We start from the raw sequence: 25,785 nt of genomic DNA, 5'->3' as shown, positions 1-25,785 counted from the left end.
TTCATATTCTTCTCATTATTGAATAATTTCAGCTTTCAACAAGTACTCAAGGAGAAACATATAAACAGTTGACATCTATAAACTACAAATAGCACTAGAGCAGCCTCCCATTCAAGACAAATGAGTCTTGGCTAGTTTCTACATAAGGCATATCACCACTTAGGTAACTCTGTAAGGTTCAGCGAGCATTACTAAGCCCATGTATATTACTTCCAAAACTGGATCCTGCAATACTTTCAAACTCTTATGCTCAACCCTATTTGGCAATCTTGTTATCTAAGTCACAACCAGCCACCTTTCACATTCTTTTGTCATCATCTGCAGCACAAGAAAAGCCGGCATTTGAACTTGTTGCTACATCAAAACCCCGCAAGTTCCAAGTTCCAACGATCTCCTGCTAACTAATATAAATAGGTAGTCGCAGAAGTCTTCTAACACAAACCAGTTTCAGTTTTGAGGTTCTTCATCATAAAAAAGATGGAGAACAACAAAAAGCTGGTAGCCCTGCAGATCATATATCTTCTTGGCTTGAGTTTCGTCTTCTGCCTATCACTAGCAATAACTGATGGAGGCATGGGATTACTCCACCACAAAGCTGAATTTAAGGCAGAGGAGGAAAAGAGTGGCATGCAAACTTACATTGTTTGGGTGAAAAAGCCGGTAAGGAAGCTATTTTCAGAATCTCGTCGAGATTTAAAGAGTTGGTACAAATCATTTTTGCCAAAAACTGTTGCAAGCTCAAATGAGGTGACGGATGACCGAATGGTATACACATATCACCATGTGGCTACTGGCTTTGCAGCAAAGCTGACAGCAGAGGAAGTGAAAGAAATGAAGACCAAAGATGGGTTTATATCAGCTCATCAAGAAAGGATTCTCCCATTGCACACTACCCATACTCCAAACTTCTTGGGGTTGAACCAAGGATCGGGACTCTGGAAAGGATCAAATTATGGTGAAGGCATCATCATTGGAGTTCTGGATACTGGAATAACACCAGGTCATCCCTCATTCAGCGATGAAGGAGTTGGACCTCCTCCAGCTAAATGGAAAGGCAAGTGTGATTTCAGTGGTGCATTCTGTAACAACAAGCTTATTGGTGCCAGAAGTTTCCAGGGGGGAAAATCTACTGGAGATCCACCAGTTGATGTTGAAGGACATGGAACACACACATCGAGCACAGCTGCAGGAAATTTTGTGCAAGGCGCAAACGTGTTTGGAATGGCAAATGGAACAGCCTCTGGCATGGCACCTTATGCTCACTTGGCAATGTACAAAATCTGCTCTGAAGCCGGTTGTTCTGAAAGTGACATCGTAGCTGCTATGGACACTGCTGTTGCCGATGGAGTCGACGTGCTCTCCCTCTCACTTGGTGGTGGCTCAGCTCCTTTCTATGAAGATGGAATAGCAGTTGGTGCATTTGGTGCAATTCAAAAGGGAGTTTTTGTCAGCTGCTCAGCTGGAAACTCAGGTCCTGGTTATGGTACTTTATCTAATGAAGCCCCATGGATTCTAACTGTTGGAGCAAGCACTGTTGACAGAAGCATAAAAGCAACAGCAAAACTTGGAAATGGGCAAGAATATGATGGGGAATCGTTATTCCAGGATAAAGACTTTAGTCCAGATTTGATACCTCTTGTTTATGCTGGTGCATATAGCAATGATTCAACAGCTCTGTGTGACGTCGGAACCCTTAATGGTGTTGAGGGAAAAGTTGTGTTGTGTGAAAGAGGTGGAGGAATTGGAAGAATTGCCAAAGGAGAAGAAGTCAAAAGAGCAGGTGGTGCTGCCATGATCCTCATGAACCAAGAGATTGATGGCTATAGCACCTTAGCTGATCCTCATGTGCTTCCCGCAACACATTTGAGTTATGCTGCAGGTGTCAGCATCAAGCAATACATAAGCTCCACTGCAACACCTACAGCCACAATCTTGTTCAAAGGCACTGTCATCGGTGATCAAAATGCTCCCGCAGTCACTTCTTTCTCATCAAGAGGACCAAGCCTGGCAAGCACAGGAATCTTGAAACCTGACATCATTGGTCCCGGTGTAAGCATTCTAGCTGCATGGCCTGTTTCGGTGGACAACGGGACAGAATCTACGGCCACATTTAACATGGTTTCAGGTACCTCAATGTCATGTCCTCACCTGAGTGGCATTGCAGCCTTGCTCAAGGGCTCACACCCCGACTGGTCACCAGCCGCCATTAAGTCTGCAATTATGACAACTACTGACAGGGTAAACCTTGGAGGCCAGCCTATTATTGATGAAACACTTGATCCAGCAGATGTCTTTGCCACTGGTGCAGGACATGTTAATCCACGAAGAGCAGCTGACCCCGGGCTAATCTACGACACAAAACTAGAGGACTACATTCCGTACCTGTGTGGTTTGAACTACACAGAAAGTCAAATACAGATAATCACCCAACAGACGGTGAAGTGCTCTGAAGTAGGAGTCATACCAGAAGCGCAGCTAAATTATCCTTCATTTTCTCTTATATTCCGGGACCTGTCTGAGTCTCAAACTTACACAAGGACCGTGACAAATGTTGGACCAGCCAATTCAACTTACCACTGGGAAATGTTGATACCAGATGGAATTCAAATGAGTGTGAATCCTGCGATGCTTACGTTTACAGAGGTTGGCCAGACAATCACATACAGTATAGATTTCATCCCGGAACAACATGCAGGGTCGGATCTACCATTTGCTCAGGGTTATTTGAGGTTGTACTCTGGTCAGCATTCTGTTACTAGTCCCATATCTGTGATCTTCGACACCCAGCAGTGAGATCAGAACTGGATCCAGCAAAAGCTAATTGCAAGATTCGATAAAATAAAACTAAGAATGGAAGCTCGGAATAACTGCCATGCGAATGGTTTAATTGGAGGAAGATTTAGTTTTTCTGAGATCAAACATCTCTTACAGTTTTACGATCTCAATAACGTCATGTTTACCTGATATTTGGTATACGCAGTCAATCTTATGAGTTAATAGTAATTCAAATAACTTTTTATACGGCAGTAAAGGTAGGAAAGGTATGAGTTCTGCTGGTAATTGGTCCGGTAGTCTTCTTTGAACTGCTTCAAATTTGTAGCTTACACAATATACCCAACATTATATTAAGCTTGAAGCAAATGAGTGCATACAAATAACAGATGAGAGAAGCAGAACCAGTAAGTCGTCAAGAATTGCCTTTTCTGATGTCTTGGATTATTGCTGCTTGATAGTTAGTGCCACAAAGAACCAAACAGTGGACATCAAAATGTGAACGGAATAGAAATGACACAAATGGGTCTCTTAAGTAAACCATTTATGAATAATGCAGGACTTGATGCTTTGTTATGGGTTCCTTCCAATAGAAAAGCCTAACCAATATTCCAGTGATTTGTAGTGGAATTTTTGAACGGGTCAAGTCTAGTGTAGACCATTGTTTTAAAAAACGAAGGCGTACCCAAGGCGTTTTCTTGAGAGCCTTGATTGAGCCTTATAACTTGAAGAGCATAAAGTGTAAGTCTTATGTTATAAGAAAAATTAGTAGTTAAATGTGTAAATATATAATTATACAAATACAAAAAAATAAATATACATAAGAACTTACCAATTTATTGCATTTAGATATAATGAAATTTATAATTCAAACGTTTTAGATAGTTTTCATCAAATTAAACATATTATATAAATAAATATAAGTATCTTTTTAAAAATATTATTTTCTAAGGCGTAGTAAAATACGTAAAATGCGTAAAACAAATGTAACATAATGTGTAAAAGGCGAGCCTCGGTGTCCATACCGAAAAACAGAGGCGTTATGTAAGTAGTTTTAAACTTTTTAAGCCTCAGACGAGTCTTGAAGCGAGTTTTTTAAAACATTGGTGTAGACTAAACAAGCTCATATATAGGACTTGCATTAATCCAAAATATAATTACAAAAGCAAACCTGCACAGAATCCTTCTTGCCGCTTAGAGAATAAGTAGATTCACATAATAATATTCATGAAGGGCCAAGCCATATTCAGGCCACAACATCATAGAAATTCTCAGAGGCGCTCACCAGAAAACTCCAATAGATAGCTTCTACAAAATGCCGGCCTACTCTCCGCCTCCTTCCCCTATATATAATGCTTTCCCAACAGAAACATAGGCATCACAGCTTGTATCCACTTGTACTTCATTCCAGGGGTTTTGTTCACCATGGCTGTGATCCCATTTCTTATTCTCATTTTCATGCTTAGCTTCTCTCATGGGATTGCTCAGGAAACCGAGCTTTCTCCCGTGCCTGAGAAAACAAGCAATTTACATACATACATTGTCCATGTAATGCAACCAGAGGGTAAAATTGTCGCCGAAGCAGAAGACCTGGAGAGCTGGCACAGATCTTTTTTACTATCTGTGACAGCAAGCTCTGATGAGCAATCACTGTTATCACTGAACAATAACAGTAACTAAATTAATAATAGAAAATAACCATTAACTCCCATTAGAATGACCTTATTACTTCCACTTTTAGCACACTGTTATCACTGATTAAATTTAAAAAAAAAACATGGAGAAATCATTATGCGACAATGAAGAGGTTCTAACTTCTAAAGGTAGTCAAGCTTTTTTGCTAATGCTGGCTTGCCTACATTCAGTTTTAAGGTAGCCATACAATTTTTAACACAGATCCAGATCCCTTCATGACACAAAACATCATCAGTATTATTAATTGATCATGCCATCGTTATATTGGTATTTGGAAAGAAACTTTTATATTGCAAAAGAACAATATAAGCTTCCTCATCAGTACCTGAAACTTGTTATAGCTGAACAATAACACTGACAAACTGAAATGGCCGCCATTAACCAAAACCAAAGGCACCTCAGAGTCATCACTACCATCACACTCCTGCTTGTGCTTCGTATCTGTAGAAAATCCAGGGGCTACTCGATCCACACCCTCAAAATCTACCTTATCCCGCAACATCCCCCGCTTCTCTATCATACCCTCATATCATGGTTATTGTAATCCTGATCTTTCAGCTCATTGTCAGACACACTATCAACAGCTCCACTCCCAGAATCAACAACTACTACAGTTGACTTGGACTCGAACAACACAGAGGATTCACCCTCTGCATTGTCCTCTGGTTAACCAATTTATCATACACAGAACGAATAGTTTCACTTGTATTACTTTTCACGCCATCACTTGACCTGATGTAATTCTGAACAGAATATAAGTTATTCAACTGACTCACTTGATTGACACCATTTATTGATAATGCAGGACTAAATGCTTTGTTATGGGTTCCTTCCAAAAGAAAGCCTTAAACACATGATAAGAATTTCAAGTGTACAACAAGTAGTAGTGGACAAATCCTTGAATGGGCCAGACATATAGGTGAAACTAAACAAGTTCACATGTAGGACTGATATCAATCCAAAATATATATATACAACACTGTGCTCCTTCTTGCCGCTTTAAGGATAAGTTGAATCACTAAATAATATTCCTCAGAGGCCAAACCATATTCAGGCTATAACAACATTTTGAATTCCAAGTATGCCTCACCATAAACCTCCAATAGATATCTTGCTACTTTCGAATGAAAAAGCCGGCCTACTCTCCACTTCCTTTCCCTATATATTATGCTTTCTCAACAGAAACATAGGCATCACAGCTTCTATCTACTTGGATTCCAAGGGTTAGGTCATCATGGCTGTGATTCCATTTCTTACTCTCATATTCATGTTAAGCTTCTCTCATGGGATTGCTCAGAAAACCGAGCTTTCTATTGTCTCTACGAAAAAGAGCAGTTTACAGACATACATTGTCCATGTAATGCAACCAGAGGGTAAAACTTTTGCCGCCGCAAGAGACCTGGAGAGTTGGCACAGATCTTTTCTGCCATCTACGACGGCAAGCTCTGATGAGCAAACACGCTTGCTTTACTCCTACAAAACTGTGATCAGTGGTTTTTCGGCAAGGCTAACTCAAGAGGAAGTGAAAGCGATGGAACAGATGGATGGTTTTGTGGCTGCACATCCTGAACGAGTGTTTCGTCGGAAAACCACGCACACTCCCGACTTTTTGGGGCTGACTCAACAAGCGGGAATTTGGAAAGACTCAAACTTTGGGAAGGGAGTGATCATTGGAGTACTAGATGGCGGAGTATTCCCCAGCCATCCTTCATTTAGTGGTGCAGGAATTCCACCTCCACCAGCTAAATGGAAAGGAAGGTGTGACTTCAACGTGTCAGAATGCAATAATAAACTAATTGGAGCACAGTCGTTCAATCTTGCAGCCATGGCAATGAAGGGAGAGAAAGCTGAGCCGCCGGTTGATGAAGATGGACATGGAACACACACAGCAAGCACAGCTGGTGGAGCATTTGTGCAGAATGCTGATGTGCTAGGAAATGCCAAAGGCACCGCAGTTGGGATGGCACCATACGCTCACCTGGCAATATACAAAGTCTGTTTTGGAGAACCCTGTCCAGAGAGTGATATCCTAGCTGCCCTTGAAGCCGCTGTTCATGATGGTGTTGATGTGATATCAATCTCCCTTGGACAAGATTCTGTTCCATTTTTCCAGGATAGTACTTCAATCGGTTCATTTGCAGCAATTCAAAAGGGAATTTTCGTTAGTTGCTCAGCTGGAAATTCTGGTCCATTTAACGGCTCATTGTCTAATGAAGCCCCTTGGGTTCTCACCGTTGGAGCAAGCACCCTAGACAGACGCATTGTAGCCTCAGCCAAGCTTGGAAATGGATTAGTATTTGATGGCGAATCTCTCTTTCAGCCAAAAGATTTTCCTTCAACATTATTGCCTCTTGTTTATGCTGGAGTAAATGGCAAAGCAGAGTCTGCATTCTGCGCTGAAGGTTCCTTAAAAAACATTAGTGTGAAAGGTAGAGTGGTTGTGTGTGAACGAGGTGGAGGAATAGGAAGAATTGACAAGGGAGTGGAAGTGAAAAATGCAGGGGGTGCAGCTATGATTCTACTGAATGCGGAAACAGATGGATTTAGTACCTCAGCTGATGCTCATGTTCTTCCTGCAGCACATGTGACCCATGCAGCAGGACTGAAGATCAAAGCATACATGAATTCAACAGGAACACCAACAGGCACAATCTTATTCAAAGGAACTGCCATTGGAGACTCAACATCTCCGGCTGTTGCTTCCTTCTCTTCAAGAGGCCCCAACCTGGCAAGTCCAGGAATTCTGAAACCAGACATTATTGGACCAGGTGTAAATGTTCTTGCTGCATGGCCATTCCCTCTTGACAACATCACAAAATCAACATCCACTTTCAATATAATTTCTGGAACATCAATGTCATGTCCGCATCTCAGTGGAATTGCAGCTTTGCTCAAGAGCTCTCACCCATACTGGTCACCGGCTGCCATTAAATCAGCTATAATGACTTCTGCTGATCTTCTAAACTTGCAAGGCAAACAGATTTTTGATGAAACACTTCAGCCGGCAGATATCTTAGCCACCGGTGCAGGCCATGTCAATCCATCAAAGGCCACTGACCCAGGGCTAATTTATGATATTCAGCCTGATGATTATATTCCATACCTTTGCGGCTTGGGCTACAAGGACAGTGAAGTCAGTATCATCGCGCACAGAACAATAACGTGCTCGAAGGTATCAAGTATCCCTGAAGGAGAACTGAACTATCCTTCATTTTCTGTCAAGCTGGGACCATCTCAGACATTCACAAGAACTGTGACAAATGTTGGTTCCCCATATTCCACATATTCAGTCAAGGTATCTGTACCACAAGGAGTCGACGTGACTGTCAAACCCAGCACTTTATACTTTACAAAGGTGAACCAGAAAGCGTCATATTCAGTGACATTCAGTCCTACCTCAGGAGGTAGAGCTGGTGCATTCACTCAGGGATTTATAACCTGGACTTCTGCTAAATATGTTGTCCGGAGTCCAGTTTCTGTTTTATTTCAGTGAGTTGCATGTCGTATATTGGAGTTGCAGTGATTTGCAGGGTCATCAGAGTTAATGGTGCTGTGTGGGACTACTTATGTATAACTACTCATTAATCTACATAAATATATTGTGAATCTCTTAAAGGAGACAACTCAAACTCTATGCAAAGAATATTTATCAAGAAACTAAAAACAATGCACCAGAGAGGTGAATAATTATTGATGTAAACAAAAAAAAGAGACAAAATATGAAATATAATTAAAAAAAAGTTCCGGAAAGAGGAGAGTGTACATATAACTTCCAAGACTAAAAGGCCGAGGGTAATTTAGTAACACAATCCACTTTCTCATGTTTAACTTGAGTTTAATGTCTAAACTTTCCAGCAACAAAAACGGCCCGATGGAAATCTAATCACTTAACTTGCACTATGATGATCATATCTCTTCCCTTTTTCGCAAATTGTTAGTTAATAATAAAGGACCGTGGATAAATTAATCCTTATGCAAAAATGACAAATATTCTAAATGTTGTGAAGCTCCCTTGTTAATGTCGCCATGCCTATATTCAGTTTTAAAAATGCTTTAACCTACACATATCCAAATGCTCTCATGACACAAAATATCACTAATATTGATCATGCCAATCATATTGATAATTGGAAAAAAAATGTTTTCATTGTTATAGATCAAACATATGCTTCCTCATCGGTACCTGACAATCGATACAGCTGAATACTGACAAACTGAATTGCACGACAACATCATTAGCCAAAACCAGGAGGCACATCAGGGTCCTCATCACTACCACCACATTCCTCCTTCTGCTCCGTGTCCGTGTAAAATCCAGGGGCCACTACTCGATCCACATCCTCAGTATCCATCTTATCCTGCGACATTCCCCGCTGCTCCACCACAACACCTTTTTCACGGTCATTGTCATCCTGATGATTGCAGGACATAGAAAACCCCCGCGGCGGATCCTTCAGCTCATTGTCAGCCACACCATCAACAACAGGGCCGCTGGCAGCACCAATTACTACTCCATTATCACTACACTCGACTTGAACAACACGACCGGAGGATACACCATCTGCATTGTCTCCGGGATTGGTCAATTTATCATACACAGACAGAACAGTTTCACTTATTTCGGTTTTCATGCCATCATCGCTAGACCTGATGATCCCCCACAGCCCATCCGAAATCCGGCTCATCACTTTCTCCCTATCAATTCAAAAAACACTAAGAATGAAACTCTGCACAGCTGAATTTCACAACATTGCTCCTATTGCTGCTCCTAGAATCATTTCGAGTTCGAAATTCGTATGATCAATAATTGAAATTGATTGATTGATTTAAATTAAATTACCCAACGTCGTGATAAATGTCATCAGAGAGTTGCCTGGGCTTCATAGTCTCAGCACCTGGGCGATTCAGAGCCGCTGATTGCTTCACAATTGAGCTGATGTTTTCGCGTAACTCTTCCTGGAGATTAATACCCTTTTGATTTTCGGAAACAGTAAAAAGTTGTTGAGAGAGAGAGAGAGAGAGAGAGCGAATTACTGACGTTGGATTTGAGCTTTTGAATGATCTTGCGGCGGAGCCTGTCGAAGTCGCCGTCGTCTTTGAGCTTGGCTAGCACCTCCTCTTTGGTGACCTTGAGATTCTGGGAGCACTCCATTGGATTTTCGCTTTTGCTTTCTGCGACTGAATGAGTTTTTAACTTTATTTAGTCCTCCAGTTTTTTCCAGTTTTTTTTTTGGTATAGTAGGCAAAAACTTCATAAAACAATTTTTGTGAAGAAAGTTCTTCGTAAAACTATTTTGTAACTTTCTTCATAAAACAATTTTTGGTAAATTACTCCTGGTATCTAAAATTTTCATTTGTATTCATTTTTAGTATTTATGTCAGTTTTATTTATATTTTCAGTGTTATTTTCATAATTCTAGTAAAAACTCCTTAAATACACACTTAAATTCATTTTTTTCTATTATCTCTAAATTGTCTTTAAAAGTTTTGTATATCTCCTCTATTTAGCTTATATATATATATATATATATATATATATATATATATAAAAGGGCTATATCTAAATATTGTATGTATAAGTCTTCTTTTTTTTTTAAGATGAGAGCTTGTGCGGCTACCCTCTAGCCTTAATTGATGAAATTGATGAATACAAAAGGAGGGATATAAAGCCTATACCCATGATTACAAATATCTAAAATAATTTCAGACATCTCTACGTACATGTATTCAACTAAGCACCAACTAACAAATAGCAAAGAGTGCTATAATGGTCACTCTATTTGTTTTAAGATAGCAGTGGCATATCGGAAAAATAACTCGATTACTGTGAAACATAATTACCAATTGAACAGTTTTCCCACTATGTTACCGCCGGACTACTTCAACGACACATAACTTCACCCTGCCACTAGGAGGTAACGACCATTTGACAAAACAAAAAACTCGCCACTTACCTGGAGCAAACAAGGCACTAAGAGTGCACCATGTATAAGTCTTCTTAATATAGTTATTGGCCACAAAATAACATTTTGGATGTAAAATTGTTGGACTTCGGGTTTTACCCAAAAACTTTTCATAAGAAGAGTATGGACTGAAGTAGTTGTACTTTTACCTATGATCTTACTCGGTCTAGTGATAAAAGTCCTTTTTGTAGGCGAGATGTCATAAATTCGACTCACAGTAAGCTGATTGTAGGCTTGTAGCATATCGGTAAAAAATCGGAGGATTTCATCGTGGTATGAGGTGATCCACCTTCAAATTTCATATAAGTACAGTATCATGCTTTTTCTTTGTTTCAACTTTCAACTCGGCCAAGAGACTAGGAGATTAAAACACTAAGCATCATGTTTAGTTCGAGATAATGACAGCAATCAATTTTCCAACATCCACATACAATTACCCCATCATTTTCTTACAGCAACATTTAACGGAGTAACATACACAAGTATAAAGTTGATAGGATTCATATATCTAATCTAGGCGATTGAATTACTGTACAAGTTGTGGTAACGAGCCTCCATTGCCGACGATAAGACATGATACAAGTACATACAATGTGTACAATATGACAGAAAGGTCGGCCAAACAATTGGCTTGACCGCATAATTGCCCCTAAGGAAATCAAAAATTCCATCAGACGACAAGCTATTTTCCGAGAAAAAAATAGGGAGAAGCGAATCTTGTTATGTCAACATTGTGATTGCTTATGGGATGACTGATGAGCTCTTTTCCTTGAGCAGCTGTGGTTACTTCCGTAACTTGAGTTTCTGCAGAATGATTTTTCATTCTCATCAGTGATATACAAAATCAAGGTCATCAAAAAATTCGTTCACCAGGAAAATTTTTACTTACAAGTCATCGTCGTGCATTTTGCTTCTGGATGACTTCTGTGATCTAGAACCCTGTCAAATAGGAGTTACTTTAGATATACTTACACCTAATTACACAAACAATGCACAGCTGAATCAGATAGCAGTGACAGTGATGTCAAGTTCCACAGCGAAAAGAGGCATGTTTGGCAAGCAGAAGAATTAATGTCCCACTAATAGTGTTTTATGCAGAATAAGATAACAATCATCCTATAAGGATGCAAGAAAACTCCCATTTTAGTTAGGTATTGGCAGAAGCTCTGAAATCAAAGATTAACGCGTCTGCCTGGATTTCAACTTAGTGGAAAACTGTCCATTGTAGCGAGTTTATGGTCGTAACAGTCAAGTTCAGGTTGAACTCACTCCACATACCTTGTTGGACTGGAAAAAGTGTCATCCCTTAGAAATATAATCTTTACAACGGTGTTTAAAAAACTGACTACCCACCAAGGTAGTGAAGACAAATGAAAGACACAGCTCAACATTTATTAACAGTTATTTCTATAAAAACAGAATGACAGATAGTTTCCAATCAGATTGCAGGTACTTTATAATTAAAATAAACTTCTCAAGGTAATTCGGACACCATTGATATCTCTTATCCTCAAAACTATATAGGAAAGTATTTTTATCTGTCACCGTAATGGTATCTAGTCCTAGGATGAACATAATCATCAGCCAGAACAACAAACTAATGGGCCACCTAATGGTGGTAGGTTTCTAATTTGATGAGTCAATCATTTGGTCGACCTGATAAATAATCAAACAACAAAGGCCCATATTTGTTTCTGAAACCATAAATCATGAGCAAGAAATGTATTAATTTCGAAAAAAAGTAAAGCTTTAAACATGGTCATACTAGCACATATTTATAAGGAATCAATACAATATTCTTAGATAGAATACTGACAGGCTGATAATGTTCCTTCCTACTTCTGCCATAGACCTCCAGGTATTCTTCATAAGACTGCAGTAACATGTTATAAAATGACAACTATCAGCACAAAATTATTAAATATAACCAGATGAGATTAGAAAACAATAAATCAAACAGGTATTTCACTAAAAATAATTGTATTGAAGATAACTCTAGCTAAGCCATAATGAGCCAAGTCAGATTCATTAACTTCCAAAACACAATAACTGAGGACATAAAAGAATTTCACATATATATATATATATATATAGAGAGAGAGAGAGAGAGAGAGAGAGAGAGAGAGATGATGTACGAACAATTTTCTAACACCTGAAAAGAAGCAGGTCATAAACTACTTTTTTTTTAAATAATGATAACAGCCATTGCCTTGCACAAAATTTAAACAACTTAGGTACTAAATTATAAAATCAATGGAGGGTGGTGGGGGTCAACAACTGAAGATAGAACAAAATACCATTTCGAGAAAATCATCCTCAGTCAGAACACTGGTTGGCCGGCTTTCTGCAGACAAACCCCAAACATCAAACTGAGATATCAAATCCCTGTGCACTCATAGATTGGTATTCATAAATAGGAAGAGTTTTTCCTTGTAAATTATGATGTAACTGAGTTGACAAGCAAGAACAATACCATTACATTTCTCATTAGCTAGGTGAAATCTCTTTGTTGAAGCCTGATGTTGATAAAACAGGGAAGGATAAAGCATGGGAGTTTGTGACCATGAAAGATCCACTGGGGCCAAATTATACTCTTCTTCCACCACTGAACATGGAAGATCTACACGGGGCCTTTTTGTGGGAAAATCATCTAAGTCAATACTGTTCCAGAATAAATTTGTAAATTGTAACTAAGGGCCAGGAATGATTCGAAAAGAGATATAGTATCTTCCACTTTCAACAGGTATTACCTATTCACGTCATTCAGGTCATTTTTCCTATCAAGAAGCTCACAGAGGGCTTCTCCAACATCTGGAGACAACTCCTGGAATAGTACACAGAACTCAGAGTCATATTTTAGAACACACTTCTGCAAAGCCAATGCAATAAAAAGTTAAGCAGAACAAACTTAAATTATAGGACAAAAGAACCTGACAATCTCTGCTAATTTTAACAGGTTTGTACTCATTCAATGGATTCTTGAGATGAAGAGTTTGTTGGAATGGCAGATCATTCAACCGCAGCCATTTGACCTTAAAGCTGCGCCCCCAGGGATTGCCTCTACTACTTCCTTGGCTCCATACATTGTCTCGCCTCCATCCAACAGAAGACATCATTTGTGCATACCCTTGGAAGAATCCACTCATGTTGACACTGAATATTAAAATTACTTTACCAGAGTTCTGCAACACAACCATATGCTTCTATATAAAGTATCTACATATGAGAAACAAAACATGAGACTGTACCATGGAGCATCTTACATGAAAAGCATCTTCCAATATTGGTTCATTCATCACTTGAGTAGCCCAAATTCCTTTCTCAATTGATAGTTGGATATTCTCATGAGACAAACTCTTGATGATGAAGTATCTTGTACCATACAATTTAGCCTTTTTTCTTACAGGTGAATTCCCAACATGATCATGAGAGTGCCTGACTTCATCTGATCTGGAGGGTTCAACCCCCTCGGTAACTTTCTGACTTGAACTGTCTGACAAGAAAGTATTAAATTATTCACTGACCAGATTAGCATATTGAATAATGAAACCTCAAGAACATGCGAAAGATTTTTGCACGCAGGTAACTGCAATTATTAATCAAGATGCTTGTGCATATCTACCAACTTATGTTCAATTTCCATAAATACAAAGATGACTGAACCAACCTTTTCAAGAAAAGAGATGACTGAACCAAACACCATGTATTCAGACAAACACAGAAATGAAGAGGTATCAATACACGTATTCTAAAACTGAGATGTGTAGCATGAAAAAGTCAACCAAGGCAAAGGAACTTTTCCGAATGCATCAAAGAGGACAAGCCTATAATTCCACATCACTTATAAATCTAAGCAGCCAGTAAATTCAAAACATATGTACAGCCAGCAACAAATTTCCAGAAGAAACATGTTCATAACAGAAACTTAACATCCAGTTGTAACTGAGAATTATGGAACACTTTACATCCAACACATCCCATAACTCTAATATGAGAAATCATTAATCATGCACTTAAGAATCACCAATAAAAAAGAATGTCAAACACCACAAAGCCCGCAACATTATTAGGAGGTAAAAGACTAAAGTACATGGTAGAAGCCTCAAGATTAGTATGTTCATTGCACAACTCTAATGGATTAATAAGCTCTCTGTTACAAGTCCTGAAAAGACACCAAACTAATATGCTGCAGTTTCGTTTCTCAGTACTAAACTATTGTGTTGCTAACTTGCTTGAGATATCTCTAGTCCAGCTGTAATCCTCTGCCAACGAATATCTTCTAAACTGAAATCTTTAATTAAAGATGCACTGACATATACATTGGCATCCTTAAGACATCTATAATAGAGTGAAGAAAATTTGAGCAGCAACAAATGCAAAAGAACCACTTTCCAGAAATGTATGGATTAATAACTTTTTGATTATCCAAAGAAAGTACTCCAATGCAGCACATATTAGTGCTAAAGCTTCTTGGCATGGCAATTATACAAAATTGCAAGAGTGTGCAGTATGTACTAGTTAGTTCAGTTTAAAAGCAGTAGATACTTCCACACCATCCACCAATGAGGTTATCCACTTCAATTTAAATCGAATCTTACATGAAAAAGCGAAAATACAAAAAGTCTGCAACCTATCTAGCAGAGAATTATGATATCCCCTTTTTTTTTTTACACTAGCAATCCAGCATTACCTCAAGAGTGGAAACTTGGCCCCTAATAGGAAAAACACATCCACAGAATCTAACAACTACAGAATATGGCCACACTTTTCAAACAAATTTTAGACCACTCCTAGACAATATATGCCAAAATTATCAATCCCAAACAGAAGTTAAGTTAACAAGATCTTGTTAGCATCAAGCAACTTCAATATCTTATAATAACAATAAAAGTCTTACACCGACCTCAGAGAGATAATGAATATATACTGACAAACTGAACTGGGTATATGTTTGAATACCCACACTCACAGGAAAAGGAGGGGCGGAAAATGTTTAGGTTCGAGTCCAGGGTGATCTCTTAAACGACAGGCAGTGATAATATGAAACTCAATGAAAGAGGACACTACCATAAAGTTCTGAATGCATATGATTTCATTTTAGTGACACTATCTATACCATGACTATGTAAGAATCTCTGGACAGTATACAGAGAGCATTTATAGGAGAATCTACATGCTGATGCATATCAAACTACGGCAACAATATGAGGATATTTCAATGCCTACAAGGCTACAACTCATTTGTAATTGTGGGAAAGAAGAATAACTTAAAATATTTAATCTATATCACACAGTTCACACCAATTCATTCATAATAGATACCAACAAAGTAAAAAGTGGAATACGATATAAATAAAGAACAAACTCTCATTAAAAATTACCTGGCTCATCTCCATTCCCCATGTCTTCTTTCCTATCAGTAACAGATGAATCCACTACAGATGCATTTTCCTTTGCAGTATCACACGACATATCCCTATCAACCTACTACACCATAACCAATTGCAAAATGTAAGCAAAAGATTGACAGTCTGCCATACTTATCCAAATATAGAAGACAGACATAACAAAGTAACAAACTAGTATGAATGATAACAAAATTGCATCAAGTGATCAAACTCTCAACTGAGGAGACCAAAATAACCATGTCCAATTTTACACTTCTAAGAAACCCTTTCTTCTCCGATTTTTCTTGACCAAAGCCACACTGTCAAGTGTTACCTTATCAAAACATTGTTCAATTCCCGACTAATGCCTCAGAAATACAACCGAAAGTTTAACTTCCTTACACTCGTACAGTGTGAAAAAAAACCTGCGTAATTATGGCTAACACAACAAACAGATCCTATTCAAATGAAACTATGAACCGACAAGTAAAATCACACCGAGTCTCCATCCGATTGAGTTAAGTTTATCTTTCCATAAACACTAACTCCACAGTAAGCAAAATTGACCCATCAAATCACAAATTGAACTCACACAAAATGCCAACCCATTCCAATACAAGTACTGAAAGAACCAACACTTGAATTGAAAGAAACTAACACCAACAGAGGCAAGATCTTTAGCAGAGAACGCGCGAGTTTAGAAGGAAGAACATACCAGTAAAGATATAGATGAGGAAGAGAGAGATTAGGAGTTTGGGTCGGAAGCCCTAGTTTTCCGAGGAGTAAGGTTTTGGTAGTGGTAGTTACAGTCAGTGAGCTTTGAAACGTGTCTGGATAGTACTGTACTCGAGTACTCGACGTACTCCTTTGTAAAACTTGACCTCAAGTATCTTTTTTTTTTTCATTTTTTCTTCTTGTGCTATTTATGCCTTTTGATGATCATTTACGAACAAGAAGAATGCCCCTTAATATGAAATTATCACATAAAGTTCAATGATTTTTATGTCCAGAGCTAATATCGGTTCATTTCTCTTTTTTTAATATTGTCAACTTTACGAAACAACGGTAGTCGTCACACGAAGTGAGTGGGAGTGAAGTCAAAAACAAACATTGTCGAATGAAATAAACCAAGAAAAAAGTTGGTCTGAAAAGTTCTAATGCACGAAAACGCAAGGAAGTTTGGAGACGTTTGAGCATTTAGCTAGGCTGAATGAAATCGAGTGCGGGTACGTGGAAGGAAAGCGTTTTTTTTTTCAAAAATTAAGAAAGCGGGTGCGTTTTGTAAGTATCGAAATAATATATATATATATATATATTATACTATTTTTATATTTTATTTTTAAATTATTTTATCTAGTATTAAAATAACTGAATAACTATTAATAACTTATTTTCTAAACCAAGATTATCTTTGATTATAGCAATATTAAAGATTTATTTCAAAATTCAAACAAAAGAATGTCCAACATAGTGTGAAGGTGTTACGCACGTGCAAGTTAAAGAGACATTACTAGATGAAATTGATAAAAAAATGTTCGTCTTCTCTCTGTCTCTCTCTCTCATTTGAATTTTTTTCATATCTCTCCCCAACTCTATGTCTTCTCTCTCTCTCTCTCTCATCTAGATTTTCTTGATATCTCTTCTCATCTCTTACTCCTCCTTCGCAGAGCATCACGATGCACAACCGCCGCAAGGCGAATCGGGGCAAGCAGCGGAGCTAGAGGCAGCGATGCGGCCTGAGCGATGTTGGCGTATCAAGCTGCGAGGGAGGAGTATGATGGGGTGATAAGACTTTTGTAATGCGTCCCTCGTCCCCGTAGTGCTTCATTTTCATTTCTGTAATTTTTTTTTTACATTTTCTCTTCTGTAATGGTCTTTGTGCCGAACTCGCTATCTTTAATGAATAGAAGTTGTCTTTTAGTCCAAGTGATTTTGTTTATATTATTTCCGTAGCAATGTTATGTGATTGTTATCTTATACTTCCAGCTACATGCTTAATGCTATCTTTGTTGTGCGCACAATGAAATAGTTTGTCGAAGGAATTTAATTGCCGTAGTACGCTAGCGTAGTAAGGATCAATGGTTTGAAAAATTCCTCATTTCATTGATAGCCTGGCCGTAGCCGTTTTGTACAAAGATAGCTTTGGCAGTGTGCCAAAAGTACTCAAACAGTCCGAGTCCCTGTCTTGCGCTACGCGCAGACCCCTACTTGTAGTAGTACTTAAGCTGTTCCATGTTCCAAGGATGGGCTAATCTCTCTCCGTACTTGTCCTCTAGGCAATACGTGTTTGGTGCCACGATTTCGACGACTTTGTATGGTCCGTCCCATCTCGGGCGTAATCCAGTGACCTTTGCTTGGACCTTCTTTAGGACCCAGTCGCCTAGTTGTAGTGTCCTACTCTTGATTCTGGAGTTATAGAAGCGCGCCATGCGCTGTTCGTTCTGGATGTTATGTTGGTGCGCTGCGATGCGTTTCTCTTCCAAGAGATCTTTATCAAGTTGCATATTTTCCGAATTGGTATCGGGGTCGAACAGCGAAACCCATTGCGTTGGTTGAATTACTTCGATGGGAAGGACTGCTTCCGTGTTGTACATTAGGCAAAAAGGAGTTTCGCCCGTGACTTCTGTTGGTGTGGTACGGATTGCCCATAGCACTTCGTCGAGTTTTTCGGGCCAAAGTCATTTGGCTTCATCCAGCTTTTTCCTAAGGAGGCATTTGATCAACTTGTTAGCGGCTTCTACTTGCCCGTTGGTTTTGGGATGTGCTACGGATGCGAATTTGAGCTTAGTCCCTCTTGCCGTGCACCATGTGATAAGGTGGTCGTTATTGAATTGTGTGCCGTTATCTGTGATGATAGACTCCGGCGTACCGTAACGGTAGAAGATGTTGCGTTGCAGGAAGTTTTGGACCTTCTCGGTTGTAATGGCAGTCAGAGGCGCAACCTCAATCCATTTGGAATGATAATCGATGCATATAATGACCCACTTGAATTGGCATTTCCCGACGGGAAGTGGGCCAATCAGATCCATTCCCCAGAGGCAGTTGATCCACGGGCTGACTATGTAAGATAGCGGTTCTGAGGGTTGGCGTGGTATGGGTCCATGAATTTGACATTTGTGGCAAGATCTGGCGAGCTAGTGTGGGCCAATAATATCATGTGTGGAGTGTCTTTGTAGCTAATGCGCGGCTGCCGTAATGGTTGCCACAATCACCGCTGTGGATCTCGTTCAAGATTTGCTTGCCTTCTTTGGCTGTGACGCATCTAAGGTCGGCGTTCAGCAGACCTTGGCGGTAGAGCGTGTTATTCCGCAAATAATACCTTACCGCTCGCCTCCTTAGTTGCTTTGCCAATTCTCGTCTTCAGGTAGCCTGTCGTTACGCTTGAATGCTATTATCTCATCCATCCATGAGGCTTGGTCTCGCTCTACTTGGCATATCTGTTGCAAGGTCTGGTAAATGGAGTGATGGTGGAGAACTTCAACCCTGGTATCCTTGTGGCATTGGTGTGATTGCGCCATGGTGAGTCTTGCTAAGGAGTCCGCCCTTGCGTTATTGGCCCTTGGTATTTGATTGATGTGGTAGAATTCAAATCGCTTTAACAGCGTTGTGGCGTACGCCAGGTAGGCTGCTAATTGCTCATCCTTGGCGGTGAAGGACCCTGTGATTTGATTGACTACGAGCTGAGAGTCGCTAAATACGTTGATGTTGGTGGCACCCGTGCTGAGGGCCAACTGTAGTCCCCAATCAGTGTTTCGTACTCCGCTACATTGTTGGAGGCAGCAAAGTTGAATTTTAGAGCATACTCGTGTTCGAGTCCCCCCGGTCCCCTCAAGATGATCCCCACTCCGCTATATTTGGCGCAGTTGGAGCCATCTACATGTAAGTTCTATGGCGAAATCTTGATGGGGTTGATGACATCATCTGGTACCACTTCCGTCGTATCTCGGGGGATCATTTCTGCAATAAAATCAGCTACGGCTTGTCCTTTTATGGCGGGTCGTGGCTTGTATTCGATGTCGAATTCTGTCAGCTCGATAGCCACTTGCTGAGTCGCCCGGAGTGTTCTGAATTCTGTAGTACTTGTTTGTGAGGCTAGTTTGTAAGTACGTGGATGCTATGAGCTTGGAAGTAGTGGCGCAGTCATTTGGCTGCTACGATGAGCGCAAGGGCTAATTGTTCCAGTGTTGGATATCTTGTCTCTGGGCCGTTCATGGCCCTGCCTGCGTAGAAAACTGGCAATTCTTTAGTTTCATCACGGCGAACTAAGGCACTGCTGACCGCGGTTGCGGATACTGCGAGGTAAAGGTACAGAGGTTCTCCTGGCTGTGGGGTCGACAGTAATGGTACTGTGGCGAGGTAGTCTTTTAATCCCTGAAAGGCTTCTTGGCAGTCCGGTGTCCATTCGATCAGTTTGCTCTTGGACGCCTTAACAGTTTGAAGAATTGCTCACACTTGTCGGTCAGTCTTGATATGAATCGAGATAGTGCCACGAGTCTACCTTGGAGGGCTTCTACGTCCTTCTTGAGTACTGGCTGCGCCATATCCAGGATGGCTTGTATCTTTTCAGGATTTGCCTCTATGCCACGTTGACTGACGATATAGCCTAGAAACTTACTTTTTGTTACGCCGAAAAAACATTTCTCCGGGTTCAACCGCATCTTGTTTTTTTGAGCACATTGAAGATGGTTCGGAGGTTGGCTACGTGGTCTTCGGCCTTTATACTCTTGGCCAACATGTCATCGACGTATACCTCAATTTCCCGACCGATGTGTTGGTCAAACATTTGTGTGACGCAACGCACGTACGTAGCGCCTGCATTCTTTAACCCGAAGGGCATGACGTTATAACAGTACAGGCCTCTGTCAGTAACGAAGGTCATAGCTTCCTGATCCGCAGGGTTCATACGTATCTGATTGTACCCGGAGTAGGCGTCCATCATGCTTAGCAACTCATGACCTGCCGTTGCGTCGATTAGTTGGTCAATTCTAGGTAGGGGGAAACTGTCTTTGGGGCATGCTTTGTTTACGTTCTTGTAATTCACATACATTCGCCATTTACCATTGGCTTTACGGACCATAACGCAGTTTGAGATCCACTCAGGGTATTGCACTTCCCGGACGAACTTCATGCCTTTCAATTTGTCAACTTCTTGGAGTATTGCCGTGCTTTTTTCGTCGTCGAAGTTTCGGTGCTTTTGTTTAATTGGGTGTGCGGAAGGTTTGATGTGCAATTCATGCATGATGATGTCGGGCGAGATGCCGGGCATGTCCTCATAGGACCATGCAAAGACTTCCATGTTGTCGCCCAAGAAACTTGTTAAGTCTCTCTCAACAGTGGGACTGAGAGTTGTGCCGACTTTGATCTTGCGCTCCGGATGGTGCGGGAATGGCGTAATACTTTTCAACGAAGATTCAGGGTTTGCCGATGTTTTTGCCTCGTATGACGTAGCCTTCTGCTTGCTCTTGCCTTTCGATGTTTCTCCATCTCGTGCGTCGACGACCTTGTCGGTCAAGTTTACTGTGGCATGTACTACCAGGATTTCGTGTCAGTTGCGCGTCTGTCGAATCGCGCGTGTTTGGCAATCTTTTGCTACGGAATGTGAACCCCGGACCTGTCATGTTCCATGCGGAATTGGAAATTTTATGAGCATCATGTGTCCAGCGATAAAAGTTCGCATCCGGTTAAGTGTAGGTCGGCCGATGATCCCGTTGTAGGAACTGTAGGCGTCGACTATGATGAACTCGGCTTCGACGCAAACCGTGCATGGTGCAGTCCCAATGCGTACTGTCATATAATCCGAGCCTAGGGGTTGGGTTACGTCGCCAGAGAAGCTGATTAGCGGTTCGTTGTCCTGTACTAACTTCTTGCCACTACGCTCCATCTTTTCGTAGCTTTCCTTGAATAGGACGTTGACTGCGGATCCCGTGTTGATCATCATCTTCCCTACATCTCATTGTCCGCCCAAAACTGCGTCGATGAGGAAGGCGTCGTCATTGGGTAAGGAGATGTCAATTTCCTCTTCCTCAGTGAAGGTGATCGGTTTCCACCATTCCTTCTGTTGCTTAGCGTTTCTTCCTGTGATGGCGTACACCTGCCTCGGGTGATTGCTGTGGTCAAAGCGTTTTTTTGCTCGGTTAGACATGTTTTTCATCTGGGCTCCTCCCTCTATTACGTTGATGCGGCGTAGGTTCTCAACTACGGCCACCACGTTCTGCTGTACCCTTTGCTGCGCCGGGCGAACCCACGTGTCGCCATTGGCTCTTAGTATGCGGAGGGTGCGGTAATCATCCGTGTTATGGCTTCCATTTTCATGAAATCTGCACCACTTACCAGTTTCTGCTTCGGTTTAAGGGCGTAGTGGTCTTGCTGGTTTCCTCAGCGTCCCCTGATGCTTGTGGAAAAAATCCTCCAGGGTCTCTTCCCTAGGCGGTGTGTGGTCACTATGGCGTCCCATCGCGTTAACTTGACGAGGGTCTCTGTTGTCGCGACGTTCATTGCCAAGTCTCATGTTCTTGTCCCGGCCTCTGTGCCGATCCTTGTTGCGCGCGTCACGGTGATTGGCCTGATGCCACTCTCTTTTCCTGTCTCTGCTATGGTCTTCTGTGTTAGGGAAGAGCTCACGTTGGAGGGGGATTGTGTGTACAGATGTCTGCGGCGCAGTGCTTTTGTCTGATGATACTGGGGTTCGTTTTTCCCCACATGTGACGTATTCTGCCTGAGCGTATCGTACTGCTTCAGTCATGATGTCATCATATGTGGCGCCGCGCATTCGAGGGTCCACATTGATATGGAATAAGAAGTTCTCTTACCGTAGTCCTTCCTTAAAAGCGGCCAAGGCGAGCGTTTTGTTCAGGTTCCGACATTTGGATGCTGCTGTCTGCCAACGCATGACGAAGGCGCCCAACGTTTCCCTTCTCTCCTGCTTTATTTGAAATAGGCCATCAGTTGTGTGGGTGGCCCCGGCCATGAGGATGAACCGATTAAGAAATGTTGTGGTCAACTGCGCGAAAGAATCCATAGAGTTCGCCAGTTGTTCGAAGAACCAATTCATGGCATCCCCATCTAGTGTTTCGCTGAACAGGTGGCATAAGGTGGCGTCGTCGAACTCTCTACTGGCGGTGACTTTCTTGAAGTTATCGATGTGCCGGAATGGATCGCCTTCGCCTGTGTACGGCGTAATTTTTGGGCTCTTAGATTGAGAAGGGCGCACGGTGTTCATTATTCGCGTAGTGAAGGGGCCCATCCTGGCTGCGAACACTGGTTGGCACAATGTATTGGCATCCCGTTGTTCTATTGCGGTTAGTCGCTGCAAGATCAGAGGTAGCGTGGCAGACTCGCTGTTGTGAGCAGTTGTGTGGGGTCTAGAACAAGAGGTGACGCTCGTGCTCCCTTCCTCGCGGTTGCGGATACGCCGTGGTGATGGTGGCCGCTTCTTGGCGAGTTCGGAGGGAGTCAAGCTGATGCTCAAGTGAACTTGTTCTTGTCCTCTCGTTTGCGCGCTGCCCTCGCGGTTTGATTCGCCATGTAAATGACTACGCTCGCCCCGCTCGAGCTGTGCTCACATCCTGTCGAGCTCGCCCTGCAGAGCTGCTGCCTTCTCGCGTTCAAGTGCCTTGCGCTACTGGCATTCGGCTAGATCTCGGGCCATGTTTTCCATTCTTGCGGCGGTTGCCGGATCCGGAGTCGCGTTAGTGCTGACGACTGTTCCGGGTGTAGGTGTGAGGATGATAGGGTCATTGGCGGAAGGTAGGGGTGGTTGAGGCTAAGGTCTGTGATGTCTTCGATGTGACCGTCTGCCGGAGCGGAGGGGGAGGGATTGATAGTGCCCATGTCGAAGTGTAGTTGTTTGGCTAAGTGCTGCATGTGATTTTTTGTTGACTTTTTGTTGCGGTTTCCCACAGACGGCGTCAATGTTGATGTTGTAATTACACTCGGTTTAGTACGCCGTATTCCTTGTGGATGTGATACGCCGTACTCCTTGTCTTTTCCCTGTCACAAGTAGCACACGTCGTCAAAGTAGAGATCACGGCGGCGTAGTCTTCAACTCTCCGACGCTTAAGTTAGGATGTAGGTAATTTATGCAGAGTTACAGTATGGGATTTAGTGTACCTACCTTATAAGGTCAAGAGTTTGACCTTTTATTGTTGAGTTGAGGTAGATCGTTTACCTATCTTTCGGTGTGGGACGAGGTCCGATTAAGGTGTTATCTGGAGTCTTCTTTGAGATGCGTGAGGGCGCGTCCGTAGTCAGTTTGGACCGCGGGGAGGCCCATTGCGTAGCTAGTGCGGCTGACTTGCTGTCAGTATTGTAAGACTGTGCTATACATTAGCCTTAATGCGCTGTGATTATTGTGCTGATTATGGCGGGCATAAGCCTATGCCAACAATGTCTCTCTACGATCTCACCTCCCTCTCGAATATCTCAAGGTGTTTATATACCCTTTATTTTTCTGATCTCTAGCTAGCTATTCTACAATATGGATCGAGCATGATTTTTCTTTAATTGAGTTTTACAGTACGTTTGACAGCAAAGTAATCTTCTTGTTTTGGGTTTAGGGAAAGAGGTCTATATCAGATCATGTATACCAGGCGGCTAATTTCATTAAACATATACAAAAGAATATAGAGGAGCTGCAAAAAAAGAGGGATGAACTGAAAATACAATGCAATAGTTCAAGATCTAGTACCGGTGCATTGGTTTATTTAGAGTGTCCAGCAAAAATGGGGGATACTGTCGTGCTGGTCAGACCGGGTTGTGTAGGACTGGAGGTAGTCGTTAATACTCCATTGAAACAAGGGCTTCCTCTCTCAAGACTGATTGACATACTGGTTGCAGAAGGACTTGGTATAGTGAGCTGCAAGTTGGCCGAAAGAAACCAACGGTTGCTTTATACCCTTGAATCTGAGGTACTGTAAGTCTGTAATCAAACTAGTGTACCATTGGCACTTCGATCTGCCACCTTCTTTTATTTTCCTAAATCTTGGGCACTTACATACTCGAATTGTCATCAACAGGTGAGTAATGGGGAAATCATCGATATTCCTGAGCTCCAAAACAGACTGATTGCAAAATGTACGTCTGAGCCTGGCTTCATATAATTATGGTGCTCGATCGCAAGGAATATTGCTATTAATCTGTATGTTCATCAATTCTTTGTCTAAGCAGATTGGTGTCAATGCATGAATTTGTATTTAGTAGTTTTGGATTAGAGCTTCGATATTTGCATTAATCGTGTGTGGTTGAATATGATTAATGCAAAGATTAATTGATCGGCGAGAACGCGTACGATTTATGTTTTGAGATGATTTGATCGAATGATGGAGTACGATCTTTTCGTCAATTGATCTTTATCATTAATCAGTAGTTCGATAATAGCTCTTGTTTCAAGCTCCACTGTCATAATGCACATTTACGTGAAATGGAGTAGTAGTCTCATGCAGGTTGGCGTTGTTGATTTCGGCCCTAAAAATTGTACATATAATTGTTAATGTTAATGACATTCCATGATTTCAAATCCAATTCTATTCTTGTACGGTGATTAGTATCGTTATGCAAAAATCATCATGCACCTAGCATCTCTCTCAATCGATCTCCGTATCCGCATTTGGAGTTCGGTCACATCCAACTTTCTCTTTAATTAAGTTTTTGACCCAAAAAAAAGTGTTTTTTTCAAGTACTCCAATGGATTCATTGATAAAATCAAACATAAATCAAGGTTGTACATTCATCATGTGATCGAAAAACATCGATATCGTAATTCAAATTAATTAATACATAATATACATACTGTAAACTAGTCCTCATGCTTTCTCTTCTGTTTTGATCGGCAGCCAATTCAATCAACTCAAAACAGTTTAGAATTTTTTAGATTCACCTTGATTGCATAATTGATAAAATGTTCTCTCCTTGTTCTGCAGCAATATGTGGGAGCAAAAGAATAGTACGTGCGGCAATCTGCATGCCGGCCT

At 41.2% G+C, this 25,785-nt stretch overlaps 5 protein-coding genes across 8 annotated transcripts; 3 read left to right on the top strand and 2 right to left on the bottom strand.

Moving 5' to 3' along the window:
* The first annotated feature begins 477 nt into the window (after positions 1–477).
* On the top strand, positions 478–3,146 carry LOC126794648 (subtilisin-like protease 3). The gene has a single exon (XM_050521411.1). It carries the CDS (start codon positions 478–480, stop codon positions 2,791–2,793), a length of 2,316 nt encoding a protein of 771 aa, XP_050377368.1. The 3' UTR covers positions 2,794–3,146.
* Positions 3,147–5,286: 2,140 nt separating this feature from the next.
* Positions 5,287–8,073, top strand: LOC126794814 (subtilisin-like protease 4). Its single transcript, XM_050521594.1, has one exon. The coding sequence runs from the start codon at positions 5,702–5,704 to the stop codon at positions 7,958–7,960; it is 2,259 nt and encodes a 752-aa protein (XP_050377551.1). The 5' UTR covers positions 5,287–5,701; the 3' UTR covers positions 7,961–8,073.
* A 487-nt stretch (positions 8,074–8,560) lies between these two features.
* LOC126795135 (uncharacterized) lies at positions 8,561–9,652 on the bottom strand. 2 transcript variants are annotated; one of them, XM_050521958.1, is made up of 3 exons: positions 9,506–9,652; positions 9,308–9,423; positions 8,561–9,162 (listed from the first exon to the last, which is right to left on the bottom strand). In XM_050521958.1, exons 1-3 carry the CDS (start codon positions 9,617–9,619, stop codon positions 8,703–8,705), a joined length of 690 nt encoding a protein of 229 aa, XP_050377915.1. In that variant the 5' UTR covers positions 9,620–9,652; the 3' UTR covers positions 8,561–8,702. The 2 variants fall into 2 exon arrangements, with proteins under 2 accessions (XP_050377915.1, XP_050377916.1); XM_050521959.1 differs by having other exon boundaries at positions 9,308–9,387.
* Positions 9,653–10,860: 1,208 nt separating this feature from the next.
* LOC126793391 (zinc finger CCCH domain-containing protein 45) lies at positions 10,861–16,695 on the bottom strand. Of its 3 annotated transcripts, none has more exons than XM_050519902.1 (10): positions 16,533–16,695; positions 15,812–15,914; positions 13,694–13,923; positions 13,361–13,612; positions 13,181–13,254; positions 12,904–13,091; positions 12,728–12,774; positions 12,247–12,303; positions 11,316–11,369; positions 10,861–11,234 (listed from the first exon to the last, which is right to left on the bottom strand). In XM_050519902.1, exons 2-9 carry the CDS (start codon positions 15,900–15,902, stop codon positions 11,316–11,318), a joined length of 993 nt encoding a protein of 330 aa, XP_050375859.1. In that variant the 5' UTR covers positions 15,903–15,914; positions 16,533–16,695; the 3' UTR covers positions 10,861–11,234. The 3 variants fall into 3 exon arrangements, with proteins under 3 accessions (XP_050375859.1, XP_050375857.1, XP_050375858.1); XM_050519900.1 differs by having other exon boundaries at positions 10,863–11,234; positions 11,320–11,369; XM_050519901.1 differs by having other exon boundaries at positions 10,863–11,234; positions 11,320–11,369; positions 15,812–15,917; positions 16,533–16,694.
* Positions 16,696–23,463: 6,768 nt separating this feature from the next.
* Positions 23,464–24,979, top strand: LOC126795445 (transcription factor bHLH120). The gene is made up of 4 exons (XM_050522283.1): positions 23,464–23,563; positions 24,191–24,243; positions 24,373–24,723; positions 24,832–24,979. The coding sequence occupies exons 1-4, from the start codon at positions 23,464–23,466 to the stop codon at positions 24,913–24,915; spliced, it is 588 nt and encodes a 195-aa protein (XP_050378240.1). The 3' UTR covers positions 24,916–24,979.
* The last annotated feature ends 806 nt before the right edge of the window (positions 24,980–25,785 follow it).

The sequence above is a fragment of the Argentina anserina genome, chromosome 5 (assembly GCF_933775445.1).
Source record: "Argentina anserina chromosome 5, drPotAnse1.1, whole genome shotgun sequence".
NCBI lineage: Eukaryota > Viridiplantae > Streptophyta > Magnoliopsida > Rosales > Rosaceae > Argentina > Argentina anserina.
This window is presented reverse-complemented; position numbering and strand designations above follow the sequence as displayed.